At 57.5% G+C, this 14,359-nt stretch overlaps 1 protein-coding gene across 1 annotated transcript; it reads right to left on the minus strand.

Moving 5' to 3' along the window:
* Window positions 1-3,177: 3,177 nt before the first annotated feature.
* Window positions 3,178-11,017, minus strand: LOC140000483 (maestro heat-like repeat-containing protein family member 7). The gene is made up of 19 exons (XM_072030378.1): window positions 10,568-11,017; window positions 9,890-9,960; window positions 9,619-9,747; window positions 9,398-9,477; window positions 9,115-9,238; window positions 8,744-8,833; window positions 8,551-8,655; window positions 8,164-8,341; window positions 7,331-7,437; window positions 6,953-7,102; window positions 6,577-6,731; window positions 6,077-6,215; window positions 5,674-5,811; window positions 5,319-5,495; window positions 4,808-4,963; window positions 4,365-4,466; window positions 4,053-4,155; window positions 3,799-3,858; window positions 3,178-3,389 (listed from the first exon to the last, which is right to left on the minus strand). The coding sequence occupies exons 1-19, from the start codon at window positions 10,980-10,982 to the stop codon at window positions 3,262-3,264; spliced, it is 2,607 nt and encodes an 868-aa protein (XP_071886479.1). The 5' UTR covers window positions 10,983-11,017; the 3' UTR covers window positions 3,178-3,261.
* Between the last annotated feature and the right edge of the window lie 3,342 nt (window positions 11,018-14,359).

Consider the following 14,359-nt stretch of genomic DNA (forward strand, 5'->3'; position numbering starts at 1 on the left):
TGTTAACACACCAGTGTTGTGTCTACTGCTGAGCAGCAGTGGCACAGTATTGGGCCTTTCTCTAACCCTCCTAGGGGATGGGCGAAAAGTGAGGAGAGAAACATCACTAGGGCAGCTGACCTAAACCGATCAAAGGGATATTCCATACCATGGGATGTCACACTCAGCAATAAAAGGTGGAAACAGGAAGAAGAGGGGAGGGGTGGGCTCTCGTTGAGAAGACGTCGGTCCTCCTCTCGAACACCGGCTGCGTGCGTTGAGGCCTTGCTTCAAGGACGTGGTCAATCATCGCTCATTTGTGGGAAGTAGAGAATAATTTCTTTCCTCTGCACTTCCATATAGCCTTCATTTATTTTGTTTGTTTGTTTTCCTCCCTTCTTTTTATTTTCCCTTTTCCCCTCCCTTTTCCCCTTTCCCTTTTATTTTCCCTTAGTTAAATTGTTTAGTTCATGGTAGTCTTTATTTAATTATTATAATTATTTCCCTTTAATTAAATTATCCTTATCTCAACCCGTGAGTTGTTCTTTGCTTTACTTCTCCCCCTCCTCATCTAAAGGAGGGGGAGTGAGAGAGCGTTTATGGGGTTTAGCTGCCCAGCACGGTAAAACCACCACACCCGGTCCTTGGGCGAAGACAATCCCACGAGTGGGTTTGCCTTTTCTCGAGGCAGGAGCAACCCACACTGCCTTCCCCATCCACCTTCCTACATGCACTACGGGAACTTTAGCTCCTTTCACAGTGTGTAGGGGTTTTGTTTCAGCAGGACCAGCACGGCTGTCAGACCCCCTATTGTTAACTAGCCAAGTGGCTTCTGGTAGATTTGTGTCCCATTGTTTCCACGTCCCAGCACCTAATGCTCGTAAGAGAATCACAGAATTTCACAGAATTTCTAGGTTGGAAGAGACCTCAAGATGATCGAGTCCAACCTCTGACCTAACACTAACAGTCCCCACTAAACCATCCCGAGCACAGCTGTCCTAAATCCATCCCAATAAAGAAATTTTAAGCGAGGGTGACAGAAAAGTCCCCTGCTTTTTCCCTTTCATATTCATTGATGTCATTGCCAGTCCAATACTAATCACAATCATTTTTTTTACATAGTTTTTAACAGTCCATGGTACCTCTCAACCTTCCCAGAAGCTTGCGTTTGATAAGGGATGTGCTACACCCACTCAACACCATGCCTCTTGGCCCAGAAGGTAAAAGGATTGTTTCAGAAATGACTCCCATTGTCAGACTCAATTCTCTCTGGTGTACCATGACGCCACAATACTTGTCTTTCCAGGCCCTAGACAGTGTTTCGGGCCGTGGTGTGGTTTACAGGGTACGTTTCCAGCCACCCAGTAGTTGCTTCTACCATGCTGAGTATGTACCGTTTGCCTTAGCGAGTTTTTGGGAGTGGTCCAATATAGTCAATCTGCAAGGCCTCACCATATTGAAACCCTAGCCATCTCCCCCTGTTCCAGGGAGATTTTACTTTCGTGGCTTTCTCGATTGCAGCACAGGTCTCACACTCATGGGTAACCTGTGTGATGGCCTCAATGGTCAAGTCCACCCCTCGATCACGAGCCCATCTGTAAGTGGCATCCCTCCCCAGATGTCCTAATGTTTCATGGGCCCATCGGGCTACAAACAGCTCACCCTCACGTTCCCAGTCCAGGTCCACCTGAGCCACTTTGATTTTCGAAGCTCGATCCACTTCTTCGTTGTTCTGATGTTCTTCAGTAGCGTGACTCTTGGGCACGTGGGCATCTGCATGACTGAATGACTAATGCCTGAAGATGCCCAGCTCCTTCCCAGTGCCCCCAGTAATGCCTGGAGACCCCTAATACCTTCCCAGTGCTCCCCAGTGCTGTCTTTAGCCCCCCCAGTTCTGTTCCAGTGCCACTCAGTAATGTCTGGAGATGCCTGGTTCCCTCCCAGTGCCCCCTAGTTCTGTCCTGAGTGCCCCCAGTTCTCTCCCAGTTCCCCCCAGTATTGCTCAGAGTCCCCAAGCACCCTCCCAGTGACCCCCAGTAATGCCTAGAGACCCCCCTGCTCCCTCCCAGTGTCCCCCAGTTCTGCCCAGAGGTCACCAGTACCCTCCCAGTAACCCCCAGTGCTGGCCCCCGTGCCCCAGTGTGCTCACAGTTCCTCCCAGTGCTCCCCAGAGTCCCCAGTGTACGCATCTAGTGCATCCCAGTACCCTCCCAGCATCCCCAAGTGATGCCCAGAGCATACCAATTCCTTCCCAGTGCCTCCCAGCACTGCCTGGAGACCACCCAGTACCCTCCCAGTGCTCCCCTGAGCCACCAGTACCCACCTAGAAGTAGCTAGAGCCCCCAGTACTCTCCCAGTGCCCCCCAGTACTGCACAGAGCCCCTCAATAACACCCCAGTGCCCCACATTGCTGTCTAGAGCCCCTCAGTGTTCTCCCAGTGCCCACCAGTAATGCCTACAGGAGGTCTCTGGGCATTACTGAAGGGCACTGGGAGAGTGCTGGGAAGCTCTGAGCGACACTGGGGGGCGCTGGAAGAGAGCTGAAGATCCGCAGGCATTACTGGGGGGGGGGCACTGGGAGGGTGCTGGTGGGCTCTAAGCAACACTGGGACGCATTGGGAGGGAACTGGGGACACTCAGGACAGCACTAGGGTCACTGGGAGGGAATTGGGGGGGTCTCCAGGCATTACTGGGGCACACTGGAACAGAATTGAGGGGGCTGAAGACAGCACTGGGGGGCACTGGGAGGGTGCTGGGGGGCTCTGAGCAATACTGGGGGGGCACAGGGAGAGTACTGAAGGTCCATAGGCATTACTCGGGGGCACTGGGAGGGTGCTGGGGCGCTCTGGGCAATACTGGGGGGGCACTGGGAGAGTGCTGAAGGTCCATAGGCATTACTGGGGGGCACTGGGAGGGTGCTGGGGAGCTCTGGGCAACACTGGGGGGCACTGGGAGGGTGCTGGGGCCTCTAAGCAATATTGGGAGGCACTGGGTGGGTTAACCACTTGCTAGACACCTCTAGATACAGGCACAGCCAGGGATTCGGAAGCTTTTAGAGGGTTCCAGGGATTCAGAAATTCTTTGAAGGTTCCAGGATGGGTCAGGAGAAAAGGGACCCATAACAGGAACTTGGAAGATTGGGTCTACTCCTGGAGAGCTGAACGTTAGGCTTGTTACAAATGAAGTCTCAACTCGATCTGAATTTAGTCATACTTATAAAATGGGTAATATTTAAAGATTTATAGTAATATTTACAAAAGGGTTTTGGGGACTGCTGCGGGGCTAACAGCAGCACAGCAGTCGAGATAGCAGTTCTGACATTCTGTAACGCCTTGACGTCAGGATCTTGGTGGTTTGAACTGTCGTGTAACGGACCGTGGGATTCGGGTCGTTACATAAAGGCTGGAGGGCTGCAAAAGAAAGAAGAGCAGAGATGAAAACCCACTCCTTGCAGAGATCCCCAGGCATCCCCTGCAGACCATGCCAGCCCCACTCGACTCTTCCCCAGGCCAGGAAGAGGCAGTTTCATCTCCCTCTTCGTCCAGGTTGCGTGCTCTACAACAGGCTCCCACCTTCTGTCAGCCTTACTGCCCTTTCCCCTGACTCTTCCTCAGGGACACTCAACCCTTTCAGCGGCACTGCCCAGCTCCAGGCTGGGAGGCCATTCCCTGACACCACGGGCTACCCAGTCTCCTCTCCCTCGTTCCTATGGCTGCATTGCTCCTCCGCCCTGAAGCATTTCCCTGGAGCAGGGCAAGGCACGGGGGCCTCTGCCGCTGTCCCCCCAGCCCTAGCACACCCCCCACTGCCCTCACTCACCGCTGAGGATTTCATCCAGCTTCTCCTCGCTCTGGTCCTTGCAGTAGCGTGCAGCAAGACCTAGACACAGAGAATCTTATCAGAGCCCCGCTCCCCAGCACGCTCCCAGCAGTGCAGCCCCTGGCCTGGCCAGCCAGGCTGTGCCCCCTCCTGCACCCTGGAGCAAGGGCCCAGTCGGGGGGCTCTGGGGGCAACAGGGCTGTGCCTGGGGCTGCCAAAGGCTGCCCCAAGAGGGACTCAGGGGCTGGGCTCACCAATGAATCTGACGGCCTCAAGTCGCAAGTTGGTCTGAGTGGCCTGCAGGTAGGGCTGGCTCTGCTGCAGGTATTCTTCTACTCTGCCTCTGTCCTGCTGCAGCTGGAGAGAGAGAGAACGCAGGGTCACGGGGCTTGCACACCCTCTCCAGGGTCTCCTCCAGCATCCTGGGGGCAGGGAGGGCAGAGGGGCCTGCAGAACAGCCCCCTGGGGCTCTGTGCTGGCAGGAAGGGAGCGAGGATGCGGCTGCAGGCAGCGGGCTCTGGCCGGGCACGTTTGCCCAGCTGGGGCAAACCAAGATGGGTCCTTACCAAGCACTCCCTGATGTTCCACGTCTGTTCTGTCTTGGCCAAGCGCTTGAGCTCTTTGCGTCGCAGAAACTTTGCAGCCACGGCGAGAGCTTCCCCAGAGGCCTGCGGAGCAGCAGAGGTTGGGAGGTAGCAGCACAGCCTTGGGAAGGAGACCCTCTGTCCCCTCCTCTTGGCAGGGCTGCGAGCCTTTCCCAGCGTGTTATGGGAGGCTGTGGTGGGGAGCAGCGTGCACTGGGTTCAGTGGCCAAGGCAAGGCCACGGGACAGCCACCATCGGAGGCAGCTCACAATGAGAGAGATCCCAGAGATCACAGCCAGACATCAGAGGCTGGACTCGATGATCTTGAGGTCTCTTCCAACCTAGAAATTCTGTGATCCCCCAGAGCAACCCTGTGGCATCAGCACACCCTTGCCCACCTAACTGCTCAGCTCTGAGATCTGTACCTTTGCTACGCTCTCACTCTGGTCTCTCATGTGAAAGTAGAGTGGGAGAAGGCTCCTGTGCACTGTCCTCTTAATTTCCTTCTTCCTTTGCCGCAGCACAGCCTTCACCACAGCTTGGAAGAGGCAGATGGAGTGCTCCCGCACCTGGCTGGACTCCTGGCAGGGAGGAGGACAGGAGGAATTTCAGCATCAGCTTGACTGATGTGAAGGGATCTCCAAGCACTGTGAGATGCTTCAGCTCTGGATCCTTCCCAAAGGAGCTGCTCAGGGGCAGCTGCAAGGCCTGGTGCCCGTGAAGGGCAACGCAATCGGTTGCCATCGCAGGCTGCCCGCCAGCCACCCACTTTCGCCACCAGCCGCACCAGCCATGCCCAAGTAGAGCTCCCCAGCGCCTGGGCTGACGAGGAGACTGGGAAGGCCCTGCCTGAGTGCTGCCCACAGGGCCGGGTTGAAGGGCAGCCCTCGTTACAGGGGGCCCAGCTGAGGGCTCGGGCTCCCGCAGCACACTTACGTGGTCAAAGAGTGGCAGGAGCTTCTCAGCCAGCTGCAGAGCCGGGCCACTGGCCTTCCACCTCTCCACATGAGCCATCACGTTTCTCAGCACAGGCAGGGCCTTCATCAGCATGTCTGTGTTGGTGTCCTGCAGAGCCTCCACAATGTCTGGCAGCAAGACCTGAATTTTCCTTGCCTGTAGGAAAGACACCATTTCCCTTCCGTGAGGCAGTGAGAGACCACCCTGGGCAAAGGGCTCTGGTTCCTGAGCACCAGCCTCCTGCCTTGCTTCCTGGCAGCGGGGAGGGACGGGAGGGCAGAAGAGCAAAGCCCCAGGCTGCCAACATGGCTTTGCATGACGATGGCCCGCTCACCTTCTCAGGGCTCTCTGACACGGTGCAGAGCCCTTTCAGAACCAAAAAGCGCATCTCTGGGCTTGGGTGCTTCAGGTAGCTCTGGAGGTGCACTGGGTTACCAAAGTCCTCCTCAGAAATGTGATTCTGGGCCAGCATCTGCAAGAAAGAGCAGTGAGAGCCTGGCAGGGCCCCCTGCAGCCTCTTCTTCTCCCACCTTTGGGCAGGGATGGGGCAGCGCCAGCTGGCACCAAAGAGGCACCAGGCGCGGGGAGCTACGGGGGCTTGCCGGCCCCAGGGACCATGTGTCCGTACGTCCTGCGGGAGCTGGCAGTTTGGGGGTAGACGGGCACAGGGCTGTGCCTGTGTGCCTGAAGGGGCACACGTAGCCCTGCTGGGAGCAAGGTTTCATCTGGGAACTCACAGCCAAGCGACAGATGCAGGTGTCTTCGGTGACTGCGGTGCACCAGTTGCACAGCGGCAAGTCTTCCATCATGATGTTTAAAACCTTCTCCAAGGTCTGCGGCATGGCCAGGATCACCTCCCACATGCCCAGGTCAGTGCTGCAAGCCCAGAATACTCTGTCAGTGAGGCTGCCTCAGCCGCAGGGCCACAAACTGGGCCAGCCCCAGAGGACCCAGGCTGTCCTGCAGCCCCTGTGACTTGGGGAGCACTGAGGGCCCAGCCTGGGCAGGCAGGAGGGGGCTGAGCTGGTGTTCCCTGGGGGCAGGGGGACTCTGGGCTGCCTTGGACAGCTGGGCTGCTGCAGCCCTGGCTGGCCCAGTAGGGCTGGAACACATTGGTGGGAAGGAGGGCTGTGCTCCTTGGGGATGTCCTGCCCTTTGCCATTGGTGTGGCAAGCAGAGAGTCTCCAGGTGCATCTCCCGACGCGGAACAAGCCCTCAAGGATGTTAAGGCCAGGACCTGCCACGTGGCCGAGAGAACTGCAGCAGGTTCTTGACTTCACTCCTGGGCATCACGTTGGTCAGCTGGAGAAGCAGGGAGTCCAGGCACTGCCACGCCGATGCTGTGTGGATGCTGCCCAGGTTTTTCCTGATGCACTCCATGATCGTTGGCACCTTGGGGGACAAAGTGGGAATGGTGTTGCCAGCAGACCGCAGCCATTGCCACAGCTGCCACTCAAACTTTGGCCCCTTCCATTGCTCTCTGCTGGCTTCAGGTGGCTTCTGGAGCCCAAGAGACCCCGATGTGCGAGGGAGGCGGGGAGGGAGGCAGGGAAGGAGAGAGGAACAACGCCTGGAAGAGCTCAAGGGCAGGGCCATGGCCACAGGCCACTTACATCTGTCAGCCAGTAGCCAGCGTCCTCCAAGGCTGCGTCCAGCACACTGAAGGCCCCCTGCTTGTCATGGATGCTGGAGTCTTGTAAAGCTTCAAGGGCTGTGAGGATGATGTCCAGCCTCTCAGCAGGGAAGAGATGTCCTCCAAACCCCTGTGGGAAGAAGGAGGAGGGAAGACATGCCTCACTGAGTGTCCCAAGGGTGCTGCTTAGCTGAGCAGCAAGGGCAGCTCTGGAGAGAGGGCCCTCGGGGAACAAGAGGAACCCTCTCACCAGGGCGAGTGAGGCCGTGCCAGCCCCACCGGTTCTGGACCCCTTTGCCTACACGAGATGCCTGCTGATGCTGCGGACAAGATCCCCAGCAAGGCCAGAGCTCATTACCTTGGCAATTTCACAGGGAGTTGATGTTATAGAAAATAGAAATGTTGTATCCTCCAAACTCTGGTGTCTCTTTGCATACTTTTCCATGTCCTCTCTCAATATGCATTCTAAACAGGGGGCAACACCAAAGAGTCAGTAGGGAAGAGCATCTTTGCCAACAAGCTTGCCAAATATTGAAAAGCACTTTCACTAGGAATGGTTGAGGAGGGAGGCTCAGACCCATGGCGAGGAGAGTGATGGGCAGGGATGTAAAGCACAAGGTGAGGAGTGCTGGGAGCAAGAGGGACCTCAGGGATGATGCAGAAGGAGGAGAAGCAATGGCGTTGGGTGCTGTGGGGGTAGCAGCGTGTCACAGACCCCCTTCTGCTCGGGGTCAGGACGTGCAGGAAGCCCCCTGACACCTGCCTTTAAGACGGCAGGGAGCAAACAGTCAGGGAGCATTCTGGAGGGCGTCACCATCCCTGGTGATGCACGGCTGGCTCTGCTGTTCACTCCTCAGGGAAGATGTGGTTTGGGAAGTGCTCATCGATTGATGGCTTAGACTGGGGGAGACCACAAAATAGTGTGGTAGGTGATCTGGGGAGGGTTGGGAAGGACAGCAGCAGAGAACTGCTCCTGGACATCAGGTGAGTGTCTAGCTTCTGCGGAAAACGATAGCCAGAATGCTGCGGGAAGCTGCTGTGAGGAGCAGAGGAGGTCAGGGAACCTGGCAGAATTCTGTGGGCAGCCTCCACCAAGCACAAAAACAATCCTTCACAATACTCGGGGAGAACAGGTAGACAAACCAGCAGATGTCTGTGTGCAGATGGACATTGCCCACCACACCTTCTTACCTCTTCCTTCTGTGACGACTGTGTACATGTGAAAAAGACTTTTCAAAGCTGCGTGTCCCATGGAATCATCGCCACTGCTGAAAAGCAAGAGGTGGCCCAGCAGCTTGCCCAGGATGGGGATGCACAGGTTGAAATCTTTGGGCTCATCTTCGCTATAGATTTCAAAGTTCTCTAAGATCTGTATGAAAAAGGGAGGAGAGACAAAGGGCTTAGTGGAGGCAGAGATAGCAGGGCCTGGGGAGGGAAGAGCAGGGGTGAAGGAGGGACAAAGACCCTCGATTCACAGTGCTGAGGCCCTCACGTACATCGAGGCTTGCCTCACAGGCACCCTTGCATGGCAGGATGCTCTGGGATGCAGGAAAGGGTGGAGGGTTCCTTGTGCCTTACCTTGGTCACCAAATACCAGCGGATGAAAGTAATCAGCCTCTCAATCCTCCTCACAGCTCTCTCACGCACAGTTGAGTTTTTGGAGCCAGCAAAGTCCAGCATCACCTGCGAGGAGAGAAGTTGCTGGGGGTTGACAGTGGTCTGCAAATGTGACCTGAGAGGATTCTTTGGAAATTCTTTGCAAATGCCAAACCTTCAACATATTCTGCATCTCTGTGTTGAAACTGGTGATGGGACAGCTGAGTACGAAGCCCTCCAGCATGGTGTCCAAGGCATCCATAGTCTGCAGGGAGGACAGAAGAGCATCGAATTATTTCTGTGGCCCTCCTCACCCTCAGGAGCTGGCTCTGAGCCCCTCTGGAGTTCAGGGGTGGCTTTGGGGCTAAAAAGCCGCTGCGTGCAGACATCCTACAGCACGGGATCATGCCCGGGAAGGGGAAAGGGTGAGGCTGGGAAAGCAAATCTGGGCCCCGGCCCTGCACTGGTCTCTGGTTGTGTCAGCACGGGGAAGCAAGGCAGCAGCTCAGCAGGACTGGGGGTGCCGGTACCTCACCCAGCACATACCTTGGCGTAGAGCGCTCTTTCTGTCTCTGGCATGTCCGACTCCGGAGGCAGAAAGAAGACGCTCTTGCAGCACACGTTCAGGAGACTCTCCCTTTTGCCATGCAGTGCTGTTGGTACGGTGTTGCTGAAGGAGAGAGAGAGAGGAGCCTGTTGGATGCAGTGCCTCGAGGCTTATGAAGGAGGACATGGACCTCCCTTGGCCAGGCATCCCTGGGAGGGACGGGCAGCCTCCCTGCCAGCTTCAGGGCCACCAGGACATTGCCACCAGGGGCTGGGCACGCACCTGAGGAGGGCGACAGTCTCCATGGCGATCTGCCAGAATTCTGTGCGCAAGCTGTCCACGGGCTCCTTTTCCATCAGCACCTGCAGAGCGCAAGCAGGATGAGACCTTGGAGCCGCCGGCACCCAGCAGCAGCAGAGCCAGCGCTGCCCCAGCCCTTGCCTCCCAGGGGGCTGGTGCCGGGGGGCCTTGCCCCTTCCCCAACCCGCTGCACATCCTCTCACCATGATGTGCTCCACCAGCTTATGTTTGCTGCAGAAGCCATGCAAGTTCATCGGCACACCCTTCTCGGTGACACATCTGCACAGATCGCAGATTTCGATGAGGAAAACTATCTTCTGCTCCTCGTTGCCCTGGCAGCCACAAAGACACCAACAGAGCATTAGGGGGACACCCACGGCCATCAGGACCAAAGCCTTGAGGGGTCTGGGGCTGTGTGGGACCCCTGGAGGGCAGCTCCAGGAGCACTGCTGCGATGCAAGTAGCTGCCATTACCTTTTCTTTCCGTCTGACATATGCCCTGATAGATTGCACAGCCGAGTTTCTGCGCAGTTTCCATATATTACCTGGAAAGGACGAAAGCAAAGAGTGCTGCAGAGAGGGGCTGAATGCAGGGGTGAGGAGAGGAAGGGCCCCAGCCCCAGAAGGACGTGGGGAGGCCGCGGGAATGCCCAGAGGCTGCAGCAGCTCCGCTGGGAAGAGAGGCTGAGGGAGCTGGGCTTGTGGAGCCTGGAGAAGGCTGCGGGGGGACCTCGCTGCAGCCTCCCCGTGCCCAAAGGGGCTTCCAGGAAAGCTGGAGGGGGATCTTCATCATGGACTGCAGTGACAGGACAAGGGGTGACAGCTTTAACCTCAAAGAGGGCAGGTTTCTTTTGGCCAGGCAGGGATTTCTCTCCTTCACGCCCAGGGCAGTGAGGCCTTGGCGCAGGCTGCGGTGCCCCCTCCCTGGCACTGCCCACGGCCAGGCTGGGTGGGCTTTGGGCAGCATGGGCTGGGGGGAAGCATTGTGATCGCCGAGGTCCCCCCCAGCCCAGAGCGTCCTGGGATTCTGTGGTGCTGCGGAGGAAGCTCAGTCCCGTCAGCCCAAGCGCCACTTTACCCAGGAAAGGAGTCCTGGAGTCAAGCTGCGGTCTCTGTGTCCCCAACCCTCCCCACCCCATCCCTAAGACTCACTGGAATCCAGCAGCTGCGACTTCTTCTTGCTATCCTGTGTCGAACCGCTGTCCTCAACCACTAAGCTGTCCTCTACCGGTCTCCTGTCCTGTGCCGGGCTGCTGCCCACTTCCTGAGAAATGGCCTCTGCCAGGCTGCTGTCCTCTACCGGCAAAATGGCCTTGACTGGGGTTTTGTCCTCTGCCAGCAAGCTGTCCTCTGCTGGCTGGTTGCTGCCCCTAGAAGACCAGGTCTCCTGCCAGGCCAGCCTGGGCTGCCTGGGGGGCATGCCTCCCTCCTCATCCCATTCAGAAGCAGCCTCTGAAGTGGGAGAGCTCGCAAGGTTAAAAGGGCGGCTCGTCTGGGTGGGTGGTTGCGGCATTGTGGGACTTGGACTGCGCTCAGGGTCTCCTTGAGGCTCCTGTGCTCCTTCCATATCCGTCGCTGCCGTGCACCGACACTGAGGGTCCGAGCCACGGCTGCGCTCTTATAAGGCGGAGCCCTGGCGTGTCACCAAGTGACGTCACAATGGGTGCCACTGTGGCACGTGCCTGGGCTGGGTGGGCACCCATTGTGACGTCACTTCGTGACACCCCAGGGCTCCACCTTATAAGAGCACAGCCATGGCTCGGACGCTCAGTGTCGGTGCACGGCAGTGACGGACAGGGCAGGAGCACAGGGCCTTCGAGGAGTCCCCGAGCATAGCCCACGTCCCACAATGCCGCAACCGCCCGCCCAGAGGAGCCGCTATTTTCTCTTTGAGAAGTCTTCCACTCCAGAGGATCCTTCTGAATGGGATGAGGAGGAAGGCATGCCCCCCAGGCAGCTGCTGGGGAGCGGGCCTCTGATAAGATTCTCTGTGTCTAGGTCTTGCTGCACGCTACTGCAAGGACCAGAGCGAGGAGAAGCTGGATGAAATCCTCAGCGGTGAGTGAGGGCAGTGGGGGGTGTGCTAGGGCTGGGGGGACAGCGGCAGAGGCCCCCGTGCCTTGCCCTGCTCCAGGGAAATGCTTCGGGGCGGAGGAGCAATGCAACCATAGGAACGAGGGAGAGGAGACGGGGTAGCCCGTGGTGTCAGGGAATGGCCTCCCAGCCTGGAGCTGGGCAGTGCCGCTGAAAGGGTTGAGTGTCCCTGAGGAAGAGTCAGGGGAAAGGGCAGTAAGGCTGACAGAAGGTGGGAGCCTGTTGTAGAGCACGCAACCAGGACGAAGAGGGAGATGAGACAGCCTACAAGCAGCTAGGAGCAGGGTCACGATTGCTAGCCCTTGCTCTCATGGGGAAGCACAATAGCGAGAGGAAAGAGTCCAGGAGATTCCTGGAGTGTGTGAATCCTCCCAAGGGATGGAGGCAGGTGGTGAGGGAACCAGCTTGTGAAGGTGCCCCACTTGACCTGTGGTGCGCAGGTGGGGAAGGACTGGTGGCTGCATTTGGGACATTGCTGAGCAGCAGCTTTCAACGGATTCCTTTGTCCCTCCTGCTCCTCCTGGCCTGGGGAAGAGTCGAGTGGGGCTGGCATGCTCTGCAGGGGATGCCTGGGGATCTCTGCAAGAAGTGGGTTTTCATCTCTGCTCTTCTTTCTTTTGCAGCCCTCCAGCCTTCAGAGAAAGACCCGGAACCCATGGTCCGTTCCCTGGCAGTTCAAACCACCCTGATCCTGACTTCAAGGCATAACGCAATGTCAGGACGGAGATTTCCACTGCTGTGGTGCTGCTAGCCCCGCAGCAGTCCTCAAAAGAGCAATATATATTTTAATAGAACTAGGTTGTTGTCTCGTTATTCCAGCAGCTCCTTCAAAGTGACTCGGTGCCATGACGCTGAGCTAACTTGGAGGCCACCAAGGACGTCTTTTCCCTGGGCCCGGTGACTGCATGGTGCCTACTCAACCAGTGAAAGAGTCACAGAACCCTTGCGCTTGGAAAAGGGCCTTCAGCTCAAGTCCAAGCGTCAGCTAACACCACCAGGCCCACCACAAAACCACGGCCCTTAGCGCCAAGTCCACGCATTTCTTTAATAGCTCCAGGCCTGGGGACTCCACCAGTGCCCTGGGCAGCCGGTTCCACCCTTTCCATGAAGAAACTCTTCCTGACATCCCATCCTGTGAGTCCACCTGTGGTAGGTGCGCCCAGGTAGAAGAACTGCTCAGCCTCCTGGCAGAGCTTTGGGAGGAGGTGGGCAGGCTGAGGAGCACCAGGGAGTCGGAGAAGGTTGAACTGTACTCTGCCAGCCCTGGGACAGATGCGTCAGGCAGACACAGCAGAGGAAATGGAGGATCCCCTACCCTCTGGCCATCAGGCAGAAGGAGTGCATCTCAGTGACGAAGGGATGGAAGTTTAGATCTGCTCGGAGCAGCAGGCGAACCCTTCCTTGCCTACCTCACCTTCCTTTCAGGTGCCCTGAAACAACAGACTCTGGAACTAATGGACACACAAATGATGATGTGCATGAAGGTCCATCCAGGTTGGAGGGGTTTTCTAGGGCAAGTCAGCCTTCCCCAGTATCACGACCACCTCCATCAAGAAAAAGAGAAGGGTTACTGTCATAAGTGACTCCCTTCTGAGCAGAACAGAGGGCCGCATACGCCAACCTGACCCAACCCATGGAGAAGTCTGCTGCCTCCCAGGAGATCAGGGTAAAAGATGTTTCTAGAAAGCTCACTTTCCCTGTAAGGACCTCTGAGCATCATCCATTATTGTTCTGTCCCCGGGTTTTTCGGGGCCCGGTGGCAGTGCCGTCCCCTCTGTGTCCCCCTTGGCGCAAGTGACACCTCGGTGCTGGCCGGGCTGTGTGGCTGCCAGGTGGGAGTCACCTGGGGGGGGGGGAGGGGCTCGGGAGGGAGATTGGGTCGGGGCCAGGCTCCGAGGGGCGTGGGGGGGCCGAGGGGGTGGCGTCCGGGAGTGCTCTGAGGGGTCTGGGGGTGCTCACAGGGCTCCTGAGGGGCCGGGAGGGGGCGAGGGGGGGTCTGGGGGTGCTCAGGGGTCTCCTGAGGGGTGGGGGGGTAATGGGGGGAGCCCTGAGGCGGTCTCCGGGGGCTTGGACAGGGTCTGGGGGTGCTCGGAGGGATCTGGGGTCGCTCAGAGGGCTCCTGAGGAACAGGGGGGGTAACGGGGGGAGCCCTGAGGGGGGGCTGTGGGGGTTTAGGGGGCTCCTGAGGTGCTCAGAGGGCTCCAGGGGTGCTGGGAGGGGTCTGGAGATGCTCAGGGGTCTCCTGAGGGGCTGGCGGGTAACGGTGGGAGCCCTGAGGAGGGCTACGGGGGCGCTTAGGGGGCTCTGGGGATGCTCGGAGGGGTTTGGGGGTACTCAGAGGGCTTCAGGGGTGGTCAAAGGGCTCCCAAGGGATGTGGGGGTGCAGGGGAGAGCCCTAAGGAGGGCTCTGGGGGGGCTCAGAGGGGTCTGGGGGTGCTCAGGGACCCCGTGCTACAGACCCATATCTGGAGCAGTTCTGGAAGAGCTGCTGCCTGTGGGAAGTCCACGCCGGATCAGTTCAGCAAGGACTGCATCCCGTGGGTGGGACCCCACAGCACAGGGGACGAGAGTGACCAAGGAGTGGCAGAGAAGAAGCACTGTAGACTGACCATAACCCCCGTTCCCCTGTTCCCCTGCGCCGCTCGGCGGGAGGAGGTGGAAGAGGGTGGATAGGGGGGAAGGTGCTTTTGGTTTCTTTCCTTTGTTTCTCACTTCTCTATTATCCTATATATATATATATAGATATATATATATATATATATGATAATAAATAGATAGCTACATATATAGAACAGAAATATGAAATAAAAGTACTTAAATATGTTTAAGAAAGATCAAATAAACAAATTT

This window comes from Anas platyrhynchos, chromosome 32 (genome assembly GCF_047663525.1).
Source record: "Anas platyrhynchos isolate ZD024472 breed Pekin duck chromosome 32, IASCAAS_PekinDuck_T2T, whole genome shotgun sequence".
NCBI lineage: Eukaryota > Metazoa > Chordata > Aves > Anseriformes > Anatidae > Anas > Anas platyrhynchos.

Coding starts and splice junctions, on each gene's coding strand:
- LOC140000483 (XM_072030378.1), bottom strand. CDS start 10,982: ATGGAAGGAGCACAGGAGCCTCAAGGAGACCCTGAGCGCAGTCCAAGT. Junction 9,478..9,618: donor AGCTGGTGGAGCACATCATG/GTGAGAGGATGT, acceptor TGCGCTCTGCAG/GTGCTGATGGAAAAGGAGCC. Junction 8,656..8,743: donor AGATGCAGAATATGTTGAAG/GTTTGGCATTTG, acceptor CTCTCCTCGCAG/GTGATGCTGGACTTTGCTGG.